General features: G+C 49.6%; 2 protein-coding genes across 7 annotated transcripts; both read left to right on the plus strand.

Annotated features, from left to right (window-relative positions):
- Window positions 1-5087, plus strand: LOC144946295 (uncharacterized). Of its 2 annotated transcripts, none has more exons than XM_078875179.1 (2): window positions 1-487; window positions 3138-5087. In XM_078875179.1, the coding sequence occupies exon 1, from the start codon at window positions 39-41 to the stop codon at window positions 447-449; it is 411 nt and encodes a 136-aa protein (XP_078731305.1). In that variant the 5' UTR covers window positions 1-38; the 3' UTR covers window positions 450-487; window positions 3138-5087. The 2 variants fall into 2 exon arrangements, with proteins under 2 accessions (XP_078731305.1, XP_078731306.1); XM_078875180.1 differs by having other exon boundaries at window positions 3141-5087.
- A 3963-nt stretch (window positions 5088-9050) lies between these two features.
- Window positions 9051-22197, plus strand: CTNS (cystinosin, lysosomal cystine transporter). 5 transcript variants are annotated; one of them, XM_078875082.1, is made up of 11 exons: window positions 9051-9313; window positions 10598-10658; window positions 11315-11390; window positions 11955-12039; window positions 12203-12306; window positions 12489-12629; window positions 13544-13643; window positions 15112-15231; window positions 17042-17212; window positions 17768-17885; window positions 19736-22197. In XM_078875082.1, exons 2-11 carry the CDS (start codon window positions 10601-10603, stop codon window positions 19900-19902), a joined length of 1140 nt encoding a protein of 379 aa, XP_078731208.1. In that variant the 5' UTR covers window positions 9051-9313; window positions 10598-10600; the 3' UTR covers window positions 19903-22197. The 5 variants fall into 5 exon arrangements, with proteins under 5 accessions (XP_078731208.1, XP_078731205.1, XP_078731207.1 ...); XM_078875079.1 differs by having other exon boundaries at window positions 9051-9342; window positions 19736-22196; XM_078875081.1 differs by having other exon boundaries at window positions 9051-9301; window positions 19736-22196.
- The last annotated feature ends 1965 nt before the right edge of the window (window positions 22198-24162 follow it).

Consider the following 24162-nt stretch of genomic DNA (forward strand, 5'->3'; position numbering starts at 1 on the left):
TTTGAGCGGGATCACTGGCAGTCGGCATTTAGGGCATCATGGTCAGCCAGCTCCACGTCTTCAACTCGTGTAGCCAACGCGTTGTGTTGGTGCGTGTGGTGCCCGCGGATTCTAAATACTTGCAGACGCAAACAACCAAATATCACGTTAAGGGCAAAGTTGGCATGGACAGTTCTTGCGCGAAGGCGAACGCGGGTGTGGGCTACAGTCAGAAGTCCACCTACAAGGGGATGGACAACACTCCCGGCTTCGTGAAGATCGCATCCAAGGACTTCCTCCGCTGGGATGGCTCCAACTTCTTGCTCACCGTCACGCACGAGGACGGGACGCCCATCTGCAACAACTACAATGTCCCCGAGGACCGGTCCGTCATCGTGAAAGAGGACGGCATCATCCTCTCCAAGTACGGCAGCATTTACACCGGAGAGAATGGAACGCACTACTACTGAGATCTCCAAAAGCGACCCCCTCCTCCCGCTCCAATCCGGTCAGTGGCATCTACGGTACTCGGATTAAATCGAGGGGTCAATTAAATGAATCGTAGCTTAACTGAACGGTATCGTCTGTTAGTGTTATCGCCTTGCTCTGATTGTGGCATTCGGTTTGTTGGCTACGTGCGTGCATACTGAACTTAACGGATTAACAGTTTACAGCCATTTGTCAATCCACTGCTGGCGAAGGCCTCCCCATGTAAGGTTTTTTTTGTTTTGTTACCATGCTTCCCCACGATTGCGAGATGTTAACTACCTCGCCTGGTATGCAGGAGGTCGTGGGTTTGACCCTGACGCCTGCTGTATATTTGGAGCTTGTATGTCTCTATCTCTCTCCGTAGAGATGTTAACTACCTCGCCTGGTATGCAGGAGGTCGTGGATTCGATATCGTTCCTCTGGGAGGGGGGAGGGGGTCCGTGGCGGTGCGAGGGGGGGGGGGCTCCGGGGGCGGTGGGGGTCCGGGGAGGTGGGGGTCGGTGGAGGGGTGCGGGGGTCCAGGGGTTTGGGATGCGGGGGGAGGACTTGGGGGTGGGGGTCCGAGGGCGGCCGCGGTTGGGGGGTCCGGGTCTCTCCAGGACCCGTCGTGGAGAGCAGTCGCCCTCGGTGCACAATTCCGTGGAGAGTCGAAAGTCGCCTTGGCTGTCACTTTCCTGGAGGCGGAGGCCAATGGCCTCTGTCGCGTGAGGTGACCTCGGTGATGGATCGCCCGCGTGCGGCACACCAGAGCCGCGTGTTGCGCACAGACACCCCCCACCCTCCTCTATAGGCGTAACAGGCGACCGGACACTCCTCTACTTATGAGGTTCCAGAGGTGTCTGTTCATAAGTCGATTTTGTTCGCAAGTCCAACTTTATTCCTGTTGATTCCAAACATGTTTTTCATGTTCTGCAGATGTAGATGCCACTGGTTCTTCACGTTCTGCAGATGTAGATACCACCGGTTCTTCATGTCTGTCGATGTAGATGCCACTGGTTCTTCATGTTCTGTAGATGTAGATGCCACTGGTTCTTCATGTTCTGCAGATGTAGATGCCACTGGTTCTTCACGTTCTGCAGATGTAGATGCCACTGGTCCCTCACGTTCTGCAGATTTAGATGCCACTGGTTCTTCATGTTCTGCAGATGTAGATGCCACTGGTTCTTCACGTTCTGTAGATGTAGATGCCACTGGTCCCTCACGTTCTGCAGATTTAGATGCCACTGGTCCCTCACGTTCTGCAGATGTAGATGCCACTGGTTCTTCATGTTCTGCAGATGTAGATGCCACTGGTCCCTCACGTTCTGCAGATTTAGATGCCACTGGTTCTTCATGTTCTGCAGATGTAGATGCCACTGGTCCTTCACGTTCTGCAGATGTAGATGCCACTGGTTCTTCATGTTATACAGATGTAGATGCCACCACCGCCATCTATTGCACGGCGGTTGAGCTTATGACTCATGAGCCGAACAGGCAACTGGACATACGGATAGGTTCGTTCGTATCTCTGAAAGTTCCGAATATTCGTAAGTTTAGGAGTCCCTGTACTGTTTGTGGAAAATTACATTAGCGAGCAGCGCCTACGAGGGGCCATCCATTGAGTAGGTACGCAAAAATCTGTCAAAACTTGACCCCCCCCCCTCCCTGTACGCACGCGGGCTTTTTACCCCCCCCCCCACTTGCGTACGTACGCTTGACGCACCCCCCGAATCCTATAGAACGGCCGAGATTTAATCCACGCAGAAACGATCAAGGATTAATAATATTAACGTGTTTAAGCAAACAGATTGTCCATCGCTGGACTATCTAACTCATTTGAAGGCCAATGTCGACAAATTATTATTGAGGCTTCACCCCCCCCCCGTTTCCTATGCGTACATTGTCAGTAGACCCCTCATTGGGGATGAACGATTTGGGGAAAATATCAAATTGCGATTTTTCTGACAGATATTGCGATTTGATTTGCGATAGCAAAAAAAATTAAAGTGATGCTTCAGTTCAATATTCACTGTGTAATAGATTTAAAACATGTGGTGAAGCATTGCCACAGGATACCATCAAAATGTGAACTGCTCTATATATTCTAATGCAAGGATGAGAACTTAAAAGATATGAATTACTTCCAACATGTATTTATTAAAATGCTTTTATTGAAATTGAACAATCAAACATAGAACAATTAACAATTGTTATGTTAAATAAATAAAGTTATAATAAAAAAAAATCCAATAAGAAAGTAAGAGGACTTTTCAAATCGCAAAAAATCGCAGCCTTTGCGATTTGCTAATCGCATTGTTTTTAATTGCGATTTCGATTTTAAATCAATTAATAATTTAGCCCTACCCCATACGCAAGCGTACGCATTTGGGTCAACCCCCCCTCCCCCCTCCATACGTACGTACTAAATGGATGGCCCCCTACGAGAGAGGCTACGTGGTCAACTGACTTGCTTCACACACCCCGCCAGGGTACTCGTTTGAGGCTGAGTCGACCTAGGGGAGGCACACGACTGGTTCAAATACTCGTCACTGTTATTGTCGTCGGTCGCGGGCGGGAATTTTGGCGTCGGCGATTTGGCGGTGCAGTGCGCTAACCACTGCACCACCGCTCCTCGCGTTGCCCACCTCAATCGGTGCAGTTCGCTGTCTCTCCTTCCTTGGTATGTGCAGCAGGAGCAGCAGGAGCAGCAGCAGGAATAGCAGCAGCAGGAGCAGCAGCGGAAGAGGGCAGGAGCAGTCGGGGACATCTGCGTTTCCGTGCCGTACACTCTCCAGAAAAGTCAACCGCAGCTCCCATGGTGGCGAAATGTCAACTCCCTCGCCTGGTGTGCAGGTGGTCGTGGGTTTGATCCAGACCCTGACGCCTGCTGCTGTATATTTAGAGTTTCCGTGTCTCTCTCTTCCCGTGGTCGCGTGGATTTTTTTTTATTACACGCTTTCTATTAACTCACTTATGTCTGTTGTTGTTGTATCCTCAAATCTTGTAACTCATTTTTCACCCACTTCCCAATGTGGTATCGAGTGCAAACTTGGTATACTTATGTCATACTGATGACAATACTATATTATATCATAAAAAAATATACAACATTTTTTTACATTCTTTTTTACATGTTATGTTTCGGCTTGGGTCTAATTGTCCACGCTCAACTCACGTTGGCTGTAAATCACCACGGCTCCCTTTACGTTATGGCAAGCTTCGGGGTCACTTCCTGGAGTCGTGGAGTTCTGCCATTACTCGTACGGCACATTACATTAAAGCGTGTTTTAAAAAAAATTTTTAAATATAATTCTCTGGGTATTTTGGTTTTCACCTCCATGCATAATCGACGTAATGCGTTTGGGGTATTTGTCTGCTCTACATTACCACATGACGATAAGCCACTTCGTCGCGCTATCCATCATTTGTGGCCAGTCAGCTTCTGGAAAAGAGCTACATAGCTCAGTGGGGCCTTGGGGGCCGTCCATAAATGACGTCACGCGATTTTGGACGATTTTTGACCCCCCCCCCCCCTTCGTCACACGGCGTCACAAAAGTCAGACCCCCCTCAAATTTGACGTCACAAAGCTCTGCCCCCCCCCTCCAAATAAAACATGCTTCAAATCGCTTTAAACTATTGTCATTGTATTGCGTATTTAATGTGACTCTGCACTCTGATGTTGTGGGAGAAAGCATTTATTAAAAAGTCTATTTAAATTTCGATTTAAAGCTTTCGTGACTGCAGGGATTCATCTTCTTGGTTCTTTCGGTAAAGTCACGTAGAAGGGAAGTAATAAATTAATAAAAAATAAAACATAATAAAATAAAATAATTCTCACGACGTTTCGGCTACAACGCAAGCAGCCGTCCTCAGGTGAAGAATGAGACACTGCCAAGCTAGGAGCTTATATATAAGCTGGGTTAATCACATCTTTCCAATGATGATGTGATTAACCATGCAAAAAAGATGTAACTACACTTATTTGCCAATCTTATTTGACAGACAACTATTACAGATTTACCATGTTTAGTTGTTTTCTCCTTGTCACAGGTTGAGTCACAAACCGTACCTCTCCATAACAAAGACTCACCCTCTTAAGCCTCACCTTACCATATGAATAAAAAGTGTGCTGTACTTGGCCCTTACCCACCCCCCTTCTCCAACCATTATATAAACGGAGTGGTAGCTCCTGCAATCTCCTCATTTACTTGATAACAGCTGTCGTGGCTGTGACGGTTCCACCTGAAGACGGAGGCTTGTGTTGCCTCCGAAACGTCGTGATTTTTATTTTTATTTTATTTTACTTTTATTAATTTTAATGTTTTACCTACGTGACTTTACCGAAAAAACCTAAGAATATGAATCCTTGCAGTCACGAAAGCTTTAAATCTAGAAATTTGGTCGTACTTGTTATAATATCGTTTAATGTTAAATTAAATCACAGTTCCTTTGATTACTGTGGTTACATTGTTTTTATAGCGTTATATTGGTGATTTCGCATACATATGGGTAATCAAAATTGTATTATGGTTATTGTTATTGTTTGACTTGCATCACACTGGGATTTTTGCACACAGCGGTTTTTTTCTTTTTGGAAGATTTTCTGGTTTATCCGGGATGTTTCTGTCGCTTTAAGATGTTCTCCGTTCATATTTTGTTTGTTGCGGTTGCACCCGACTTAAGAGTCGAATGGCTCACAGGGCTAGTACCTAATAAATGAAACTTGAAACATTGTATCCGCCCGGAGAGCTTCTCTGCCCTCTGCTGTTGCTGGGAGTGGAGCTGCCGACAACTTGCCCAGAAGCAGCGGTCCTTCACGAGCCTCCTCCCTCCTCCACCTCCACAGCTGCCGACGTGGCGCCCGGAGCCACCCCCACCCGGCCGGCCCATCCCGTGCCCCCCAAAACTTACACCCCCCACCAGAGCCCCCCCCCCCAATACCCCACACACAGCTGCACTTCCCGTCCCCTCCACCCCAACCCCTGCACTCTCCCCTGCTGCACTCTCCCCTGCTGCACTCTTTCCCCCCACTCGCTGAGTTGATGACGTCCTGGTTTCACGTTAAATATAAGTGACCCTTTAATACGATCTCTCCTTCTAACCCCAACAACCTGAATATCACATTACAGATGCCGATCTATCTATCGTTACAATTATGTTGGGCTGGTTCGGCAATATGCCCTCCCCGAATGTCGATTCTTTTTCATTGATAATTATATTTGATTCTCCCCGAACTGCCAAAAACTGGACTTAATTAAATTGCTCAAATATTCGCCAAGTTTTTGCGTATTTTTTCACCCTTTAATTTTTCCCTCCAACTAAACACAACGTAGTTCTAAAGAGATGAGTTTTTTTTATTAAATCGAGATGATTTAAAAGTGCGTATAGCTTCCCAGTGGCTTCCGGCGGCGAGCGAAGACGCTAGGGCACGGCTCCTTCTCCACTCCCACTGGGATGAATTTGGAACAGTTTTAACACGAAGTAGTCTAAGTCGTAGTCGGGCTTTCGCGACCAATATCATCCGTAATAAAGGTTTGCTAGGTTAGATCGCGTCAACATAGGGCGCTTCAAAAAATGTTAACACTTGCGTGAGCCTATCGTTTTTCATGGAAAAAGAACGGATACTACTGCACTGTAACGTGATAACAAATGTAATGTTAATACTGGTAGGAACCTCCTGGTGACACCTGCCCACAGGGGATTATTGTGTCCGTCGTGCAGGGAGGGGCTGGGTGGAGAGGGAGGGGCTGGGTAGGGAGGGGAGGGTGGGGAGGGGCTGGGTGGGGAGGAGAGGGTGGGAGGGGCTGGGTGGGAAAGGTGAGGAGGAGCTGGGTGGGGAGGGTGGGGCTGGGTGGGGAGGGGAGGGTGGGGAGGGCCTGGGTGGGGAGGGTGGGGAGGGGCTGGGTGGGGAGGGGCTGGGTGGGGAGGGTGGGGCTGGGTGGGGAGGGGAGGGTGGGGAGGGCCTGGGTGGGGAGGGTGGGGAGGGGCTGGGTGGGGAGGGTGGGGATGGGCTGGGTGGGGAGGGTGGGGAGGGGCTGGGTGGGACGGGTGTGGAGGGGCTGGGTGGGGAGGGGAGGGTGGGGAGGGGCTGGGTGGGGGGTGGGAGGGGTGGTGCTGGGTGGGGAGGGGCTGGTCACCCCGTGGTGCCCTTATTAAACTCAACGTTTAACCTACTCACGCCGGCATATTTGCGGAATACACCACGCCGCCGTTGACCCTGGCCATTGACCGAGCAACCCAACGTTCCTACCAGCTCCCTCCGCAGGAATGTAATAGCTTTTAAAAAGTCACAGAGTCTCCACTTGTTTGCCGTCGTTGCCAACGCGCCTGGAATCTTCTCCAGGTGGTCTCCAGAGCTCGGAGGAGGCACATGTCTCGAGGCGTTGTTGCAAACTCTCAGAAGTGTTTAAACATATTTTTTTACGCACCCCTGTATAAATGTGTCGTTAAACCCACCACCACTCAACACAGCCAATTAGTAAGTTTTATCACGTAAACAAAACAAAACAAAAATGTTCTTGCTGTGGTTTTCCGACCTGATGATGATTGTTTGTGTTGTAATCGAAACTTCGTGATTTGTTTTATTTCATTTCTACCTACGTGACTTTACCGAAAGAACCAAAGAGTATGGATTCCTGCAGTCACGAAAGCTTCAAATCAAGATTAGAACAGGCCAGTTCGTCACTAGTACAGCACACCGGTGTGTTGGAGAGCGAATCCATGACATTTATAATCTGAGTACGACGTTTTGCCAGTAATTACAACCGGCATCATCAGGCGGACAGACCGATTTATGGAGAAATCCTCCTGTTTCGTTCCTTAAACAAAGGGATAGATGTGATGACGCCACTTGAGGGCCGTCCATAAATGACGTCACGCGATTTTGGACGATTTTGACCCCCCCTCCGTCGTCACACGGCGTCACAAAAAGTCACCCCCCCTCAAATATGATGTCACAAAGCTCTGCGCCCCCCCCCCCACAAAAAAAATAAAACATGCTTCAAATCGCTTTAAACTATTGTATAACGTGTTGTTTATTTATTTAAAGTTGCGCATTTTGATGTGACGTCACATTTATCAACCCCCCCCCTCCTCGTCACACATCGTCACAAATGTCTGACCCCCCCTAGGTGCGTGACGTCATTTATGGACGGCCCCTTGTGAGCCCTTCTTGTGTGTAGTGGGGTGGGATTCTGGTAACAGATGGAGATTTTCAGCACATTTCGATTTGAAGCTTTCGTGACTGCAGGGATTCATCTTCTTGGTTCTTTCGGTAAAGTTATGTAGAATGGAAATAATAAAATAATCAAAATACATATAAAACATTATACAATAATTCTCAGAATTATTTTATTATGTTTTATTTTTATTATTTCCATTCTACGTGACTTTACCGAAAGAACCAAGAAGATTAGCAGCACACTTTGCGTTACTGCACCGCCCTCTCCTGGCGAGCCAGGGTTATGGTTCGTCCTCGACGGGGAGTTTCACAGCCCATCTGTGCGTGATCCACCAACCCCCCCCTGCCGTCTCCGCAGCGCTGGACGAGAGGCAGCCAAGCGTCTGTGGTCACGCTGTGATACAATAAGCCCCTGCATTCATGACACGTGGCGTTGAGTCTGTGTCTCATTTACAACGTTACTCTAAATTAATTTGGAAAAAGTTCGTTGCTGATAATGCCTCCCTCCTCCCATCCACTAAACTTTTATTATTTTCAAAAAAAAATTTAAATAATATTTATTATTTAATTTACATTTTCTACGATGTAAAGCCCACTGAGCTATCATATATATATTTTTCCCTCGAGGCAACCTGTCCACACGTGATGATAGCTCGTCATAGTAAGTCGGCAGATATCATCAGCACCAACACGTGGGGATTTAAAGCATCAGTGAACGAATCTAAACGCACTGTTACATCTCAATGGGGAGCGGTGTAGGCAAAACGGGCAGAGGAGAACAATCCACGCCTCCACCACCACGGGGAGAGAGAGAGAGCACGCGGACTACAGCTTTTTACATCTACTACAACAGGCATCGTCTGGGTCCGGGGTCGAACCCACGGCCTCATGGACCACGTGAGACCGGACTCATCTTACAATGGGATGGGTTACAAAGGCGGGGCTTATAAACAAGAGGCGGAGATTATAACAAGGGCCCGTGGTTCATAAACAACGGGGCGGGGCTTGTAGACTGAGGGCGGGGCTTATAAACAAGAGGCGGGGCTTGTACGCTGGGGGCGGGGCTTGTACGCTGGGGGCGGGGCTTGTACGCTGGGGGCGGGGCTTGTACGCTGGGGATGGGGCTTGTACGCTGGGGGCGGGGCTTGTACGCTGGGGGCGGGGCTTGTAACAAGGGACTGGGCTTGTACGCTGGGGATGGGGCTTGTACGCTGGGGATGGGGCTTGTACGCTGGGGATGGGGCTTGTACGCTGGGGGCGGGGCTTGTAACAAGGGTCGGGGGCTGTCTGCTGGGGGCGGGTCTTGAAAACAAGGGGGCGTGGTCGCGCGTGTCAAGGCGGGGGGAGGGGCTATTAACGGAAGTGACGTTCGCCTTAAGCCCTCTTCACGTGACGGATCTCGTGACGCGCGCGTTACCTTTAAAAGGGTCCCCGCGGGGAACTTTTTGGTTCCGGCTCCGCTGTCGTGTTTTGCTTCGTGGTGCTGCTGCTGCTGCCTCACCACCACCACCCCCCCCCCCCCGTCTCGGACTTAACGCAGCGGTGCGCGTGGACGCATCTCACGGGTCAGGTTCTCTCCACCGCTGGAGGGGAAGGCCGGGGAGAAGGGGTCCCTGGGGACTCGAGTGAGGCCGTGGTTCCTGGGCACCCTGGCGATCGCGACATCATCGGTGGTACCGGTCGCGGTGTGACGGGGTCGCTGCGGTGTCCGCGGGTATTTGCCGGTGCCGTGTGGTGGTGGTGGTGGTTGTCGTTGTTGAAGCGTCATTTAGAAGTTAGTTCCTGTGCCGGCATACCCCCCCCCCACGCCCGCAAAGCCCAGTGGTGGAAATTACCCGTTCGTATGGGAGCAAGTCTGTCCGTAGCACAACCAAATCTTGACGCCCCCCCGGTCCCTCTTCCGCCTACAGAACAAAGCGGTTCTTATTTTATCGGCCCCGAGAGGGAGCGATGATGGGCTGAGTCGACCAGGGTATTTTTGTTTAACTCTCATCCGTCACATTTCGAGAGGCGCTCGCTCCGAGCCCCGTAACTCCACTACCACGGGGATTGCCGCGTGTGGGTGTTGTTGTTTGTGGTGTTGTTGTTGTTTGTGGTGTTGTTGTTTGTGGTGGTGGTGTTGTTGTTTGTGGTGGTGGTGTTGTTGTTGTTTGTGGTGTTGTTGTTGTTGTTTGTGGTGTTGTTGTTGTTTGTGGTGTTGTTGTTGTTTGTGGTGTTGTTGTTTGTGGTGGTGGTGGTGGTGGTGTTGTTGTTTACAATGGTGCCGTCGGTGCAGCGTTCAGAGTCGTTGTCGATCTTCCCTTGGCGGCGTCATTACCGTCGACGTTGTTTCGCACCCTCGGTGTTGCCGTCTTACTATCGCGCGATGCAAGTTGTTGACGTTGTTGTTTATTTAGTAACCGTGTCAGGCCGATGATGGGTGTTGTTGTACGGTAAACGGGGAATGTGAAATCACCATCGTGGCTATTGTCGTTGAGGCGAAAAGCGATCGATTCTGTCCGATTTGAAGGGGTCAAGTTCAAATCCGGGTGAGGGGGGGTAGAGCTCCTCATCGTCATCGTCACCACCTCCACGAGGGGGAGGGGGGTGGGAAAGAAGGGAGCCGTGCTCGTCCTATACACACTGCCAGAGTGTTTACGCGGTGGTGATGGGAGTGGTGGTAATGTAACTTTTTTCGCACTGTACCGTGCTAATCGGAGGTGCGGGGGAACGACCACTCACTCGACATGAAAAAAAGTTCTCAAGAAATGAGTTTGCTAATCTAGACGATGATTTGAAAGTGCATGTCCTCCCAGCGGCTTCTTAATATGGGATGGAAGAGCGTTCCAGACGGCCGCAGAAACACATCTGAAAGCGCCACGCGATGCGGTGACCGGCCGTCTTTGTTCGATGGCCAGCCAGAAGCCGCTGTGAGGATGGATCGGAGCTAGCGTGATGATGGCTTATGCTCAATGATGTCTGTGTCACAGACGATGGCTCTGCTCTGGTTTACTACGCTGATGGTGCTCGGGACTGCGAAGTATGGATCCGGTGAGTGCAACACTGGTGGTGGTGATGATGATGATAGCGAATGGTGATGGTGGTATTGATGGTTGCGGTGGAAGTTCTACTGATGAAGGCGATGGGTATGCAGGTGTTGATGGTGATAATGATTACATGACTGATTTAACACGGAGGCTTTCGCGACCAATATTATTCCTAATGAGCGTGTTTGGGGTTAGATCGCGTTATTTATAAATGTGTCGTAACCCTCCACCACCCGACACGGCCACTCGGTAAAGTGTCACGTTGACAAAAGACAAATAGTTCACTACTTTACTTTAGCCCACCGGTGTGTTGAAGTGTGAATCCACAACATTGAAATTTTTTTAGTACGACGTTTTGCTGGTCATTACATCCAGCATCATCGGGAGATTTGCCAGAATAGTTTTTTTTTACTGATTGGCCGTGTCGGGTTGTGGAGGGTTACGACACATTTATAAATAACGCGATCTAAACCAAAAACGTTCATTATGAATGCTCATGATTACTGTTAAGGAGCTCGTGGTTAATGGCGATGTTTGTAATGGTGGTTTTTTTTCAGGGTGATTGATTTGCGATGTCGGTGTTGATTGTCATGTTGGTGATGGTGTTACCAGAGAGATGTTGACCTTGCTTGACCGTATTCACTGAACCCTCGTGCCCAGCCACTGTGACTGTCAGCGCCCCCGAGGAGGTCGTCCTGACCAACGGAAGCTCCTTGAACGTGACCCTGACACTTAGGTGAGCGCCACCGCCCCCCAACTAAGGAGGCCGACACTGGCTCACTGTATGCGCGATGAGTGATGTGCATTGATGATGCGTACCTGTCAACCCCTTATCAGTCCCCTACCTTATTACAGACCAATTCAGACCTTATTGGTCACCCCGTTCCCCTACAAATATTAACGTTCATTCTACAAAGTCCCATCACAAGGGAGAAACACAAACAAATAGACATTCTGTTGTTCCCGTATTGAAACGGCTGTGCTGTATAGACTTGAAAACTCAATTTCCCTGTACAAGAATACGGGTAAACCGTATGGGTTGACCGGTATGATGATGTGTGTAAGCTTTGTTGTGTGATGTGTGCATGCGTTCTCGTGTGATGTTTGTTGATGACGCGAGTGGTGTGTGATGTGTGTTGATGACGCGAGTGGTGTGTGTTGTGTCGTGTGATGCGTATGCTCGATGCTCTACGCCTCCGAGTCACGGTCATTTAAGTCGGCGAGATCTCATTCGCGTTTTCAAATTTCGCTCTTGTTAATATCATAAGTGTGTTGTGTGTGTTTTGTGTTGTGTGAGCAGTGGAACACTCGCGAAAAGTGTGGTTCTCACGTTCAACATCACGCAGCACTCTGAGAACGTGACCATTGTGGAGCTGCCTGACAGCGTCAGTGCTATCGCCCGCACGCTCGCCCACATGCCGCTCGCCCACACGCTCGCCCACACGCTATATTATTTGACACAATCACACTCGCACACTTTCACTCTCACAATGCCACACTTTCTCACACTCGCTCGCACTCTCCGCCCCGCGTCTCTCCGCTCCGCAGGTGATGTTGCCCGCACAATCGCGGCTGGTGCCGTTCCTCGTGAAGGCCGTCGCCGTGGGTCAGGTCACCACTCATCTCCATGGCAACTCCTCCCAGATCGCAAGGTCCGCTTCCCTACAAGTTTCTAGGCGCGCGAGCCACGGCGCGAGCCACGGCGTGGCGGCGGGGGGTGTCGTTGTGCACGCACGCTGCTGGAGTCGGTTTGTTGTCGTCGTATCATCGGGCATTGGAGGTCACACCGAGGTCAGTGCTGCCCCCCCCCCACCCCCGGTCCATCTCCGTGCAGGGTGGACGCCGTGCGGATTCGCTTCCAGGTGATCCGCAGTGAGGCTCTGCGCCTCCTCGACGTTGTGATCGGCTGGCTCTACTTCGTGGCGTGGTCCATCTCCTTCTACCCACAGATCCTGGAGAATTACCGGCGCAAGAGGTGTGTGGGCACGGCATCGTGAGCGCGGTGTCGTCCGCCGGTGCGAGTTGTGTTTTTGTTTTACTTGCGACGTTGAGAGCGTGCGCCATTGCGGGCATCCCATTGCTCGTGCTGTCCGTGTGTTGTTGAATTCGCCGTTGCGTGTGACCCCATGTCGCTACGAGCGGGGGGAGTGTGTGGAACAGCGGTTGGCACGCTGCGCTATGAATCTGGCAACCCGACTTGTGCTGTAGACGAGATAGGAGGGGAGTGGTGATGCTGCGGTGAGCGCGCCGCGCTACGAACCTCGCAACTCGCGTTTCGATTCCCTCTCTTCTCCTTCCCGCTCACGGCCAACACCGGTGACGATTATCTGAACGGGTCCTAGGCCTCCCTAGGTCCGCTCAACCTCATGAGTACCTGGTGAAGTATGTAAACATCCCCACTGGGGAGACAAAAGCGGCTGGGGGTGGTGTTGGCCACCCACTTCCTCGTGTGCCATGCCGGCCTTCGTAGGTACTCTCGAACATTCTGTTAAGGCTATAAAAGGGGGATCTTTGTGTTTATGAGTTTAACTGCCGTTGTGAGTGCATGACCTTGCAAGTTGTAAGACCGCCGTTTTTCCCTCGTGCGTGTGGAGCGGTAGTGTAGCGGTTAGCACACTGCGCTACGAACCTGGCGTCCCGAGTTCGATTCCCGTTCACGGCCAACACCAGTGACAAGTTTCTGAACCGGTCCTGGGCCTCCCCTAGGTCGACTCGGCCTCAATTGGATACCTAGTGCAATTTGTAAAACATTGCCACTTGGGAGACAAAGGGTGTGGTGCTGGCCACCCACCCTCTCCATGTGCCGTTCTGGCCTTGATAGGTGCTCTCTTCACGGCACTTGACCCAACGGTCTGTAAAGGCTATACTGGGGGATCTTTGTCTTTGCAGCGTCGTTGGACTCAACTTTGACTTCCTGGCACTGAATCTCACTGGCTTCGTGGCGTACAGCCTCTTCAACATCGGCATGCTGTGGATTCCCACTGTCAAGGTGACTCGCTGTGGCCGCTCACGTGTGCCGTGCCGGGCTTCGTAGGTGCTCGCTCACGGCTGCTCGCCCTAGCAGTCTGTGTAGGAAGTGGTGGTAGAGTGGGGGGGGGGGAATGGCGGTGTCGGTTGGTTGCTTCGTATTTTTCAACACTTTCATAGCTGTCAACCCATATAGTTGACCCCGTATTCTTGCACAGGGAAATTGAGTTGTCAGGTCCATACGGCGTACAGCCGTTTCAATACGGGAACAACAAAATGTCTATTTGTTTGTGTTTCTCCCTTGTGATGGGACTTTGTAGAATTAACGTTAATATTTGTAAGAGCACGGGGTGACCAATAAGGTCTGAATTGGTCTGTAATAAGGTAGGCACTGATAAGGGGTTGGCACCCAAGTTTCCAAGCAGACGTGCGAGACCGGGATGAGTTTTAATTTGCAGGAATGAGTGACGGGGGGGGGGGGGGTGAGGGAGTTTGTGAAATTGTGGGTGATTAAGGTGGTGAGTGGGTACATTTATTGAGATGATGAATTGGTAAGGGTGTTAAAAGTCGAGTTGATTTTTGTTTTAACTAAGTGAGAACTCAAGAGATTGGGATGATTCTCATTTGCAAGGGTGATTCGGTTTCATTTCATTTATTTCAGTTTCATTTATTAGGTATAACCCTGTGAGCCATGCGGCTCTTGACTCTGGTGCAACCGCAACAAACAAAAACATGAACAAGAAACCTCTTAAAGTGACGACACGCGACAGAAAAATCCAGGAAAAAACAGCAAAGTCTTCCAGAAAAAACACCGCATTTCAACGCTGTGTGCAAAAATCCCCGTGGGATGCAAGTCGAACAATAACCATAGGACAATTTAAATGACTCGGGTCGCCAAGATGACGCATCACTTTACAAATAAAACACTTTGCAGCAGTGAAGCGAGAACAACTTGTCCGATGACAAATCAAAAAAACATTTCAGAAACATGAATCGATGTTCAGTAATGAATTCCCCATTGCGTGCATAGACTCCAGCAGAATGTTTTTAGGCTGACCATAATTAACTTAGAGGCATGTAAAGAGTGGTTGAAAGCATAAATGCGTTTAGCTTTGTCCATTTATAACATGGTTGGGGGAGGTGGTGGTCGCGATAACTCTCCTAAAGATGATCCAATATGAGTGTAACATTATTATTGTTATAGCAGCGTAACTTTGTTATAATGAAGTTTTGTATAAGTCACACTGCTGTTAGTTACGTTTTCTCGAGCGCGGTTATCCTTGTTGACCAAGACGTCGCACACTCGCCCCCCTGGGGGGGGGTTGCTAGTGGCACGCGCGACGCACACCGCTACGCTGTTTATAATCGCCGACAGACGTGACGGGGGGATGGGGGACGGACGCCCGTTGGAGAAGCGTCAACAGGGTTACGCGCTGGACGCTCGACGCTTGGCGGTGGGGGGGTGGGGTGATTTTCTCGTGTCCGTTCAGGAGGAGTACCTGGTGCAGTACCCGGACGGAGTGAACCCCGTGAGCCTCAATGACGCGGGGTTCAGTCTCCACGCCATCTTCGCGTGCCTCGTTGTCATCACGCAGTGCATCATCTACGAGGTGAGCGTCGTCGGCGTCATACTCCTTGGGAGATTCGTGTGTACGTGTGTGTGTGTGTTAACTTCTTTCACGCCGTACGAAGCCAACCGTCATAATTTGGAGGTGCCTGGGCAATGGACAACAAACTAAACACAAAAAACTTCTTAAGAAATTGATTTTCTATTTTGTATAGTGGTGTAAGTGTAGTGTTTAGTGGTGCAGTGTATAGTAATGCAGCGTATCGCGTAGTGTAGTGTATAGGAGTGTATTGGTGTAGCGTATGCATGTTGAACTTCTTTCGCACCATACGTAGCCAACCATGCTCATTGGAGTTGCGGGGGAAGGACAACAAACTAAAACACAAAAAGCAGTTTGAAATAAAATTATTTATAAATATTGATGATTTTAAAGTGTAAAGCTCCAGTGACTTCTTCTTGGTTCTTTCGGTAAAGTCACGTAGAATGGAAATAATAAAATAATAAAAATAAAACATGATAAAATAATTCTCACGACGTTTCGGCCACAACGCAAGCAGCCGTCCTCAGGTGAAGAACAGGTCTGTCGAGAAGACAGCGTCTGAATGACAACCCCAGGCTTGGAGCGTCTTTTTTAAGCTGGGTTGGACGCTCCAAGCCTGGGGCGTGTCATTCAGACTGTCTTCTCGACAGACCTGTTCTTCACCTGAGGACGGCTGCTTGCGTTGTGGCCGAAACGTCGCGAGAATAATTTTATTATGTTTTATTTTTATTTTTTTATTATTTCCATTCTACGTGACTTTACCGAGAGAACCAAGAATATGAATCCCTGCAGTCACGAAAGCTCCAGTGACTTCCTAATATCGGAAGGAAGAGTGTTCCAGGCGGCCACGGAAGCGCATCCCAATGCGCGCGATGCGGTGACCGCCTTGTTCAATGTCCAGCCAAAAGCCGCTGCTGCGAGGATGACCGGAGGTTTTGAGAAATGTTGCGAGCGACGTGCGTGGGCGAGCACCCTGGCTTGCAGCGTTTGGAACCAGTCGGTGGCAACGTGTACGGCATGCCCTTGTTATTTGCCACGAGCGATACGTTCCGGAGATGCTCGTGAATGGCGAATTTTGCGGATAATGATATTGGCTGTACGAAAATGAATTGGCTTAAATAAATGCCTAAAATAAGCTATCGAATATCATAAAACAAACATTACATTGGTGATAATAAACATAAAGTACCTAAAAATGATGTATATTAAAGTATTAAATAATAGTGGTGTATGCATGTTGACCTTTCGCATCGTACATAATACATTTACTTGACTTGTGATGATGCTGCATAGTAGGATGCAGTAACGATCTCATCACCCTCTTTCTCGATGCAGTCGTGTAGAGTTCCAGATGCGATTAGCGTTTTTGAGCAAAATCGCAGATCGCAAGTTCGTGAATAACGAGCAAAATACTGTGCATGAGTGGTGGCCATCTGGCATCTCTAGCGTCACGTGCGGCTCTTTAATCCACCACGTGCGGCTCTGCTCTTTAATCCCCCACGTGCGGCTTTATCGAAGGGACCTCATGTAGAACGCGCTATCAGAGTCTCATTGAATAATGAATGTCCCCTCTCCTGTGCCGAAAACTGTCAATATATACACACATACTTGTATATACACCTTGACTCTTTGCAGAACTCCTGGGGTACTCTTTGGCTCATGGTCTGTTTCAGGTTGGCCACGCCTGCTGTATATTCAAAGTTTACACGAACAGCAGTTGTTCCAGCAGTTTTTTTTAACGGCCGCCACCGGGTTGTTTTTCTGTCTGTGTTGTTGTTGTTGTTTTGCCCTCGGTGGTGGCGGGTGTTGGCAGCGTGGAGGCCAGCACGTGTCGGTGCCCGCCTGGGTGCTGCAGGCCGCCGCGTGGCTCTTCGCGCTCGCCTACCTCGTCTCGGCGGCCGTGCACGCCGTCTCCTGGCTGCAGTTCCTCAACGGCTTCTCCTACATTAAGCTTGTCATCACGCTCGTCAAGTACATGCCCCAGGTGCGAGCCGCCCGCCTGGCCCCCTCGCCTCAAAGCGGCGAGATGTTAACCCCCCTTCGCCTGGTATACATGAGGTCGTGGGTTCGATCCCGACCCTGACACCTGCTTGTAACCACTTTGCACGGTGGCGGGATGTTAACTCCCTCACCTGGTATACAGGAGTTTGTGGATTTGATCCCGACCCTGACGCCTGTATATCTGGAGTTTGCATGCTCTCTCTGGGTCGTGTGGATTTTTCTCTGGGTCCTCTGGTTTTTCCTTCCACATTTAGAGTCCACATGCATTCCGATTAGCACGGTTGGCTTTGTACGGTGCACAAGAAGTTCAACACATACATTCAGCTGCTATAAATGTCCACGTGATAAGCCATTTCGTTGAGCTACCATTTGTGGACCAGGTCGCTTCTGAAAAGGAGCTACATAGCTCGACATGCCTTACTTGGTAAAAGAAAAAATGTTTAATAGTAATAACAGATTTTTTTTGCCCGCGCCGCTGCTGTCGGGTTACGTGAGCGTGTGCGCGTGTGTCGTCCCGGTCTGTGCTGGGGACCCGCAGGCGTACATGAACTACCAGCGCAAGAGCACGGAGGGCTGGAGCATCGGCAACGTGCTGCTCGATCTGACAGGCGGCACGCTCAGCCTCGCGCAGATGTTCATCAGGTCCTACAACAACGGTGGGGGGAAGCACGCTGCGTGTGCCAGACTGTAGCGGTTAGCGCGCTGCGGTATGAACCCGGCGACCCGAGTTCGAATTCCCGCTCACGGCCAACAGCTGTGACGATTATGTTAACCAGTCCTGGGGCTCCCCTAGGTCGACTCTGCTTCAAATGAGTACCTGGTTCAGTGTATAAGCATCGCCGCTGGGGAGACAAAGGCGGCCGGGCGTGGTGCTGGCCACCCACCCCCTCGTGTGCCGTGCCGGCCTTTATAGGTGCTTGCTAACAGCACTTGCCCCAACAATCTGTTAAGGCTATAGGGGAGATCTTTGTCTTTTTGTAGACAGGGCAGAGGAGCGATGCTCACAACAATGAGCGAAGCGCAGGGTGGCTAAGAACAGCAAGTTGGCACAGCTGGTGCATCTACCGGTCATCTCGGTCAGCCAACCCATGGCACCTGGGTCTGTCCCAAGACCGCTGTTAGCGAGCCTTCGACACTTCACGTGGCCTCAAAGTGCACCTGGCCTGGCACAAGCGCCGTGGTGACGTCACCGTCACTTGGTGGTGAATGGCGGGTAGTGGTATTGTATACGAGATAGGAGGGGAGCGGTGGTGCAGCGGTTAGTGCTTGCCACGCGACGAACCCGGCGATCGGCGTTCGATTCCAGATTCTTCTTCTTGTCGTACGGCTGATGTGGCGCAGAGCAACGAATACAATTTAACACTCGGGTAGTCGAGCCAGATAACCGCGTCGGGAGTAGCGGGAGTATATCACTGTGATATCTACTTCCCGCTCACGGCCACCAACACCGGTGACTATTTAAATAAACCGGTCCTGGGCCTCCCCTAGGTCGGCTCGGCCTCAAATGAGTACCTGGTGCGATGCGTAAACGTGGCCATTCGGGCGACAAAGGCGGCAGGGCGTGGTGCTGGCGACCCACCCGCTCGTGTGCAGTGCTGGCCTTCATACGTGGTTGCTAACAGGACTTGCCCCTACAGTCTGTTAATAGGCTATACGGGGGACCTTTTTCTTCGTAGAGGAGATGCAGCACAACAGGTCAGGCCGTACAAGCGAGACGGACAGTGCAGACAAGACGCAGTACAGATGAGATAGACGGTACACCCTAGACCGACATTGTAGATGAGACCACAGATAAGGCAGACGGTCTAGCCAAGACTATAGATTAGACGGATGAGACAAGCGAGAGACAAGATGGTACAAACAAGATTGTACAAATGAGACGGATGGTACAGATGAGATGAGGGGGCAAACGTGCCAAAAATAATAAATCTTTAATTAAATTCTGACCGGTCAGTCTTGGCGAGAGAGAACGGTTAAATGATTCGTACACTCGAGCGTCAAATCGGTTTTCGTAAGAATTTGTCCCTTGATGTGGTGCGGTGGCTCAGAGGTCGGAGAAATGCACTGGCAGTCACTAGCATCCTGGGTTCGAGTCCAGTTTTCAGCCACTGCCTGTGATGAACCTAGGCTCTCAAGCGTAGCGAGTCTATGCACACACAAAAACCCTCTAAATGCGTGGGTCTACAAGGTGCCCTGTTCGTGGTGGCTGTACACTCTCTTTTGCAGGTACCCAGGTCACCCTTGCAAAATAGGCCGTCCTAGTCCCGCGAGTTCTCACCTGGTTAAACGAAACTGGAGTTTGAAACTCTGGCCGAGTCAGACCTTCGAGAGGTTTTACTGCGATCCGCTCTGTTTGAATAACGCCAGCTGGAAAATAGCTTTTGAGGGTGGGGGGGCTAAGCCCTTTTAGCTCTAGCCACCTGTTGCGATGCGCAGATTTTGTTTAGCCATATCTTGATCAGGCTAACCCCTCTGACATCTCTCCGTCGGGTTTCCCCCCGCGCAGACGAGTGGACCCTGATCTTCGGCGACTTCACCAAGTTCGGCCTGGGCCTCTTCTCCGTGCTCTTTGACTTGCTGTTCATCGTGCAGCACTACTGCCTGTACCGGCGTCGGCCTGGCTACCGGCTCATTCACAGCGACACCCCCGACGACAACAGCTACCCCAAGTGACGGCCGCTCGCTCGCTCGCTCACTCGCTTGCTCGGCCGGCCGGTCAGCCGGCCAGCCAGCCACTTCTGCTCACCCACCATGAGCCCTGCTGTAACCTCGATTTTAAAGAGGGGAAATGCATCAACTCACAGTGGGGGGGGGGGGGTGGGGGAGGAGAGTGCGACATTCAACGTGAAATGGGCTCGACTGCTAAAGAGGATGTGAGGAACAACGGATACCATCCTGCTTGTCTACCGCACCTTCTGCTCAACTGCCCCCCCCCCTGTGCATATCGGGAAAGATTGCGACGCCCATGCTTACATTTGTATTAGTTTTGTATCAACAATTTTTGACTTTTAAGAATTAAGCAGGGCTGAGCTTTCAAAGGCTCCGTTTCCCCCCCCCCCCCCCAGCATTACAAGGCTGTCACCACCAAATAGTATTTGGGGTAGCGATGGTGTTGGGGACTTGTCAGGAGCACTGCGGCGCGCCAGCAGTGGAGGGTGGCGTAAGAAGTAAACGGCGACAATGTTTGTAGGAATAATAACAATGACGGCAATTAAGAGGGAGTATTGAAATATTTGAAGATGTTGCACCTTATGTACTAATGACGTTAATGTGGGGGTTTGTTTTGCACGCCTATGTCTGTTGCTCACTACGAACACGGAGTGGCGCTGTGGTGCAGTTGTCGCCTATTACGTCGGTAGCCTCACACGGGCACAATTGAGACCAAGGTGCTAAAGGTTGCCATCAGTCTTGAGTAAGCTGGCTAATAATTAAGAATGTATTGACTATCGTGCGATGACCTTTACTCCTGCGTAGCAAGGCAGGTGGGGAATTGCTGCCCCCATATTGCTCGGACCAAATGACACTCGAAAGTGATTTTAAAGGGTGGCTCTGATATCTGCTTCCACGGGTTAATTCTCTAAAAAAAAAATCTGCACTGGTCTGCGAGATCTCCGAATGGATTCTCAGTCTCCTGACGTGATGCCGACAGCACATTTAGGATAAAATTTGGGGGGGGGAGGGGGAAAGAAATTTCAAGTAAAAAATCCCGATGCAATGTAGCTGTGCTCCACTCTGGAAGACGAACACGTTGATACACGGTCGATATTTTATCGGTCCTTGGCTCAACAGTAACGACGACTTCCACAGATGAGTTATTCTCGCGAGGTCCCCACGTTCGGGACCGTGCCTTTTTCTAATTCACCTGTTTTTGTGTGGGGATGGGGGGAGACGCACACACACGGCCTGTCCACTCGCTGAGCTCTAGGCAGCTCGCTCGAGCAATCGGCCCACCCATGGGTGGAAAACAGCCGGGTCCTGGAGCCCGGGACTTCTTCCAGTGAGCAAGATGCGTCGGAAGTTTCCGTCGGTGTGTGCCTCCTGCAAACCTCGTCGGGGTAGGGGTGCGGCAGTGCCTTGGGTAAGGTCAAATTTAATGCTAGGGAGGGGGTGGGGGGGGTCTCTATCTCCTGAGGGACAAAAATCTGAGCAACGAGATGATAATTTCTCACAATGGTGGAAGAGGGATAGAGCTGCATGTAAATACATTTTCCAGGAGTACATTACGCACACGTGAAAAAACATTGGGACTTTCAAATGTCCCGGGAAGATTGACAGAGTTCCAAGGACAGCAACTACCTCGAAGGATGGCCTTGGAGAAAACCCAGGACAGGCGTCAACCCTATGCAAGACTCAAGGAATTTTCACCTGTGAAGTCGCGGCACGTCAAGTGTCTGCGTTTTTACTGTGGGTATTTTTTTTGTCGCGGTAATTTGGAATCCTAAAAGTGCACTGACGTTCAATACCTTTTTATTCGTAACACTTGCATTTAAAATGTGGCCTTAATGTGGTGTGGGTGCGTGCCTTCGGGAGGTTGGAATGTGGTCAGAACCGTCGGCCCAGCATTGGCCCCATGGTCTCAGAGTGCAGATTGTATAGCCGAGGGGACCCTAATGGCAGCTTGCCTAAGCAGGGGGGACGCCCTTGTGGTCTTTTGTTGCGCCAGTTTGCACAGCAGTGAAGTCATATTGAAAGCATCTGTTGGTGGAGGACGACTGGTGGTTGTGAGCACCCAACTGTGAATTATTGTTACTTGTACACCGCCGCACTTAATCGGAACTAATAAAACAAATGGCCACCATTTCAAATGTGTCCATTTTATTTTCCGTTGCTGCAGAGTTTGTAACGAAACATAACAAGTTGCCTTGTTCCCACATCTATGGCTCCCCGCCTTTAACCTACGCTGCCAAGTGTGGTAAATTATGGTCAAATAAAAAAAACTCCACGTGCGTCAATAAATGTGCCCTTAAAAGAAAAAAATATTGTTTGGGCAGTGGCCCAGTGTGCTATTAAGTGCCATTGCTCACACAGTCACATTTTTTTTTCATTTTAAGGCCAAGAGTTATTGACGAGTGAATGTTGTGTTGTCTGCACCACTGCTAACGCACCATTACATACCTATCAACCCCTGATCAGTGCCTACCCTATTCGACCAATTCAGACCTTACTGGTCACCCCGTGACCTTATAAATATCAACGTTCAAACTACAACATCTCATCACAAGAGAAACAAATCAACAAAAAAAATGTTGGCTGAATTGAAACTAAATTTCCCTGTACAAGAATACGAATAAACCGTAAGGGGTTGACAGGTGTGGAATTAAAAACTAAACTTTTTATTTTACCAGGTAAGGCCCCCACTGAGCTGTTACAGCTCGTTTTCAGTAGTGACCTGGCCACAAAACATTACAGCTCATCGTGTGTAGGTTTATAGCAGCCAGATACAGTACTCTAAACGTCTGATTGAAATTCTAAACGTTGAGGGGGAAAAAACCGGAGGACCCGGAGAAAAATCCACGCGGTCCGAGACCTGCAAACTCAAAATTTACAGCAGGGGTCGGGATTGAACCCACAAGCCTGTTGCATACCAGGCGAGGGATTTCAACACCTCGTCCTTATCAAATTACACTGGTCAACACACTTTTTCTGGCATAAGGTATTCCAACGGGTTTAAGGTAATTTTGGGGTGTCGATTCCAAATCTGGCATCAGTTTTTGTCCATCGCATCAGTTTGTGAGATATCAAATATTGCATTTTAAATAAAAACTGCAGAAGAAAAATATTAAATAAATGTGGATATCTACATAAAATGATATTATGAACACACTATCCTAAAAATACAGCTCTATATTTTAACACTAAAGCAGTCACTGACTCGCAACAACTTGCAATCATAAGTGACAGAGTTAATTTCGGGTAAAATCAATGAAAATGGGGTATGCCGATAGCATAAAAAATTAACCCGTAAAAACAAAGTTTTTCACTATAAATCCTTTATATGCGTGGCGGCTAGAGTCCTCTCGTCCTCTGGCTTGAGATGGCTGCCACCTATGGGTCAGATGACTGCCTGCCACCATTAAGCAATTGGTAATTAAATATAAAAAAAATTCCTAAAAAGTGTAACATTTTACAAAAAAAATTTCACGAAAATAAATTATCACGCACAACGAGTCTGTGTGCAAAATGTCAGCTCGATTGGATCACGGGAAGTGGGTTAAAAAACGACCGAAAGATTTGCACGGTCGTAAGCGCGCAAGCAAGTGAACTTAATATAAAGGATTTAAAAATGAGATGTGATAGAGCAAATCTGAGATCAGATTTGGAATCGGCACCCTGAAATTAATCTAAAACAGCTGCAAAAGTCCAGGCCAGAAAAAAGTTTTTTTTGTTGACCAGTGTAATACGGTGTGGGGGAGGACCTTGTCCAGCAGTGGATAGAGCATCGACGGCCATGAGGGGGCTTCTGAGGGGATTGCTTTGTGGACTCGAGCCCCCATTGTCTTTTTTCCCGCCAATTCTCTGCAGCCTCATTGGCTCCTGGGCGGCCACGTCGCCTGCACGCCTCAAGTTTTGGCGGCAACGCACAGACGACGACGACTCGAGGTGTCGTGGTGTCGGCACTCTTGAAAGCTATTTGACAATATCGTATCGGTGATTTAAGTCGCATAACCCGAAATAATTGTCATCCGCAAGAGGTAGGAGAAAGTGCAGCCTCCGTTTGCTATTTGCCTCGGCGTGGTCCAGATGTCTTGTGATGCCTCCCGTTTAATTCTTAAAACTTATCTAGCTTAATTTTATATTAGGATTAATTAAAACAGAACTTAACATGCAAAGGGAAAAAAAATTAGGGGTCAATTCGGGGGGTCACAACACAGGTGGACCATCCTGTATATTATTATTATTATTTACGAGATTAGCATTACATCAAGGTTTATG

Source organism: Lampetra fluviatilis, chromosome 40 (assembly GCF_964198595.1).
Source record: "Lampetra fluviatilis chromosome 40, kcLamFluv1.1, whole genome shotgun sequence".
Lineage (NCBI taxonomy): Eukaryota > Metazoa > Chordata > Hyperoartia > Petromyzontiformes > Petromyzontidae > Lampetra > Lampetra fluviatilis.

Excerpts from the sequence above, each read along its gene's own strand:
- LOC144946295 (XM_078875179.1), top strand. The coding sequence starts at position 39 with ATGGTCAGCCAGCTCCACGTCTTCAACTCGTGTAGCCAACGCGTTGTG.
- CTNS (XM_078875078.1), top strand. The coding sequence starts at position 10,580 with ATGATGTCTGTGTCACAGACGATGGCTCTGCTCTGGTTTACTACGCTG. Across the intron at positions 12,040-12,202 it reads TTGTGGAGCTGCCTGACAGC|GTGATGTTGCCCGCACAATC; the intron begins GTCAGTGCTATC and ends TCCGCTCCGCAG. Across the intron at positions 12,630-13,543 it reads GAGAATTACCGGCGCAAGAG|CGTCGTTGGACTCAACTTTG; the intron begins GTGTGTGGGCAC and ends TTGTCTTTGCAG.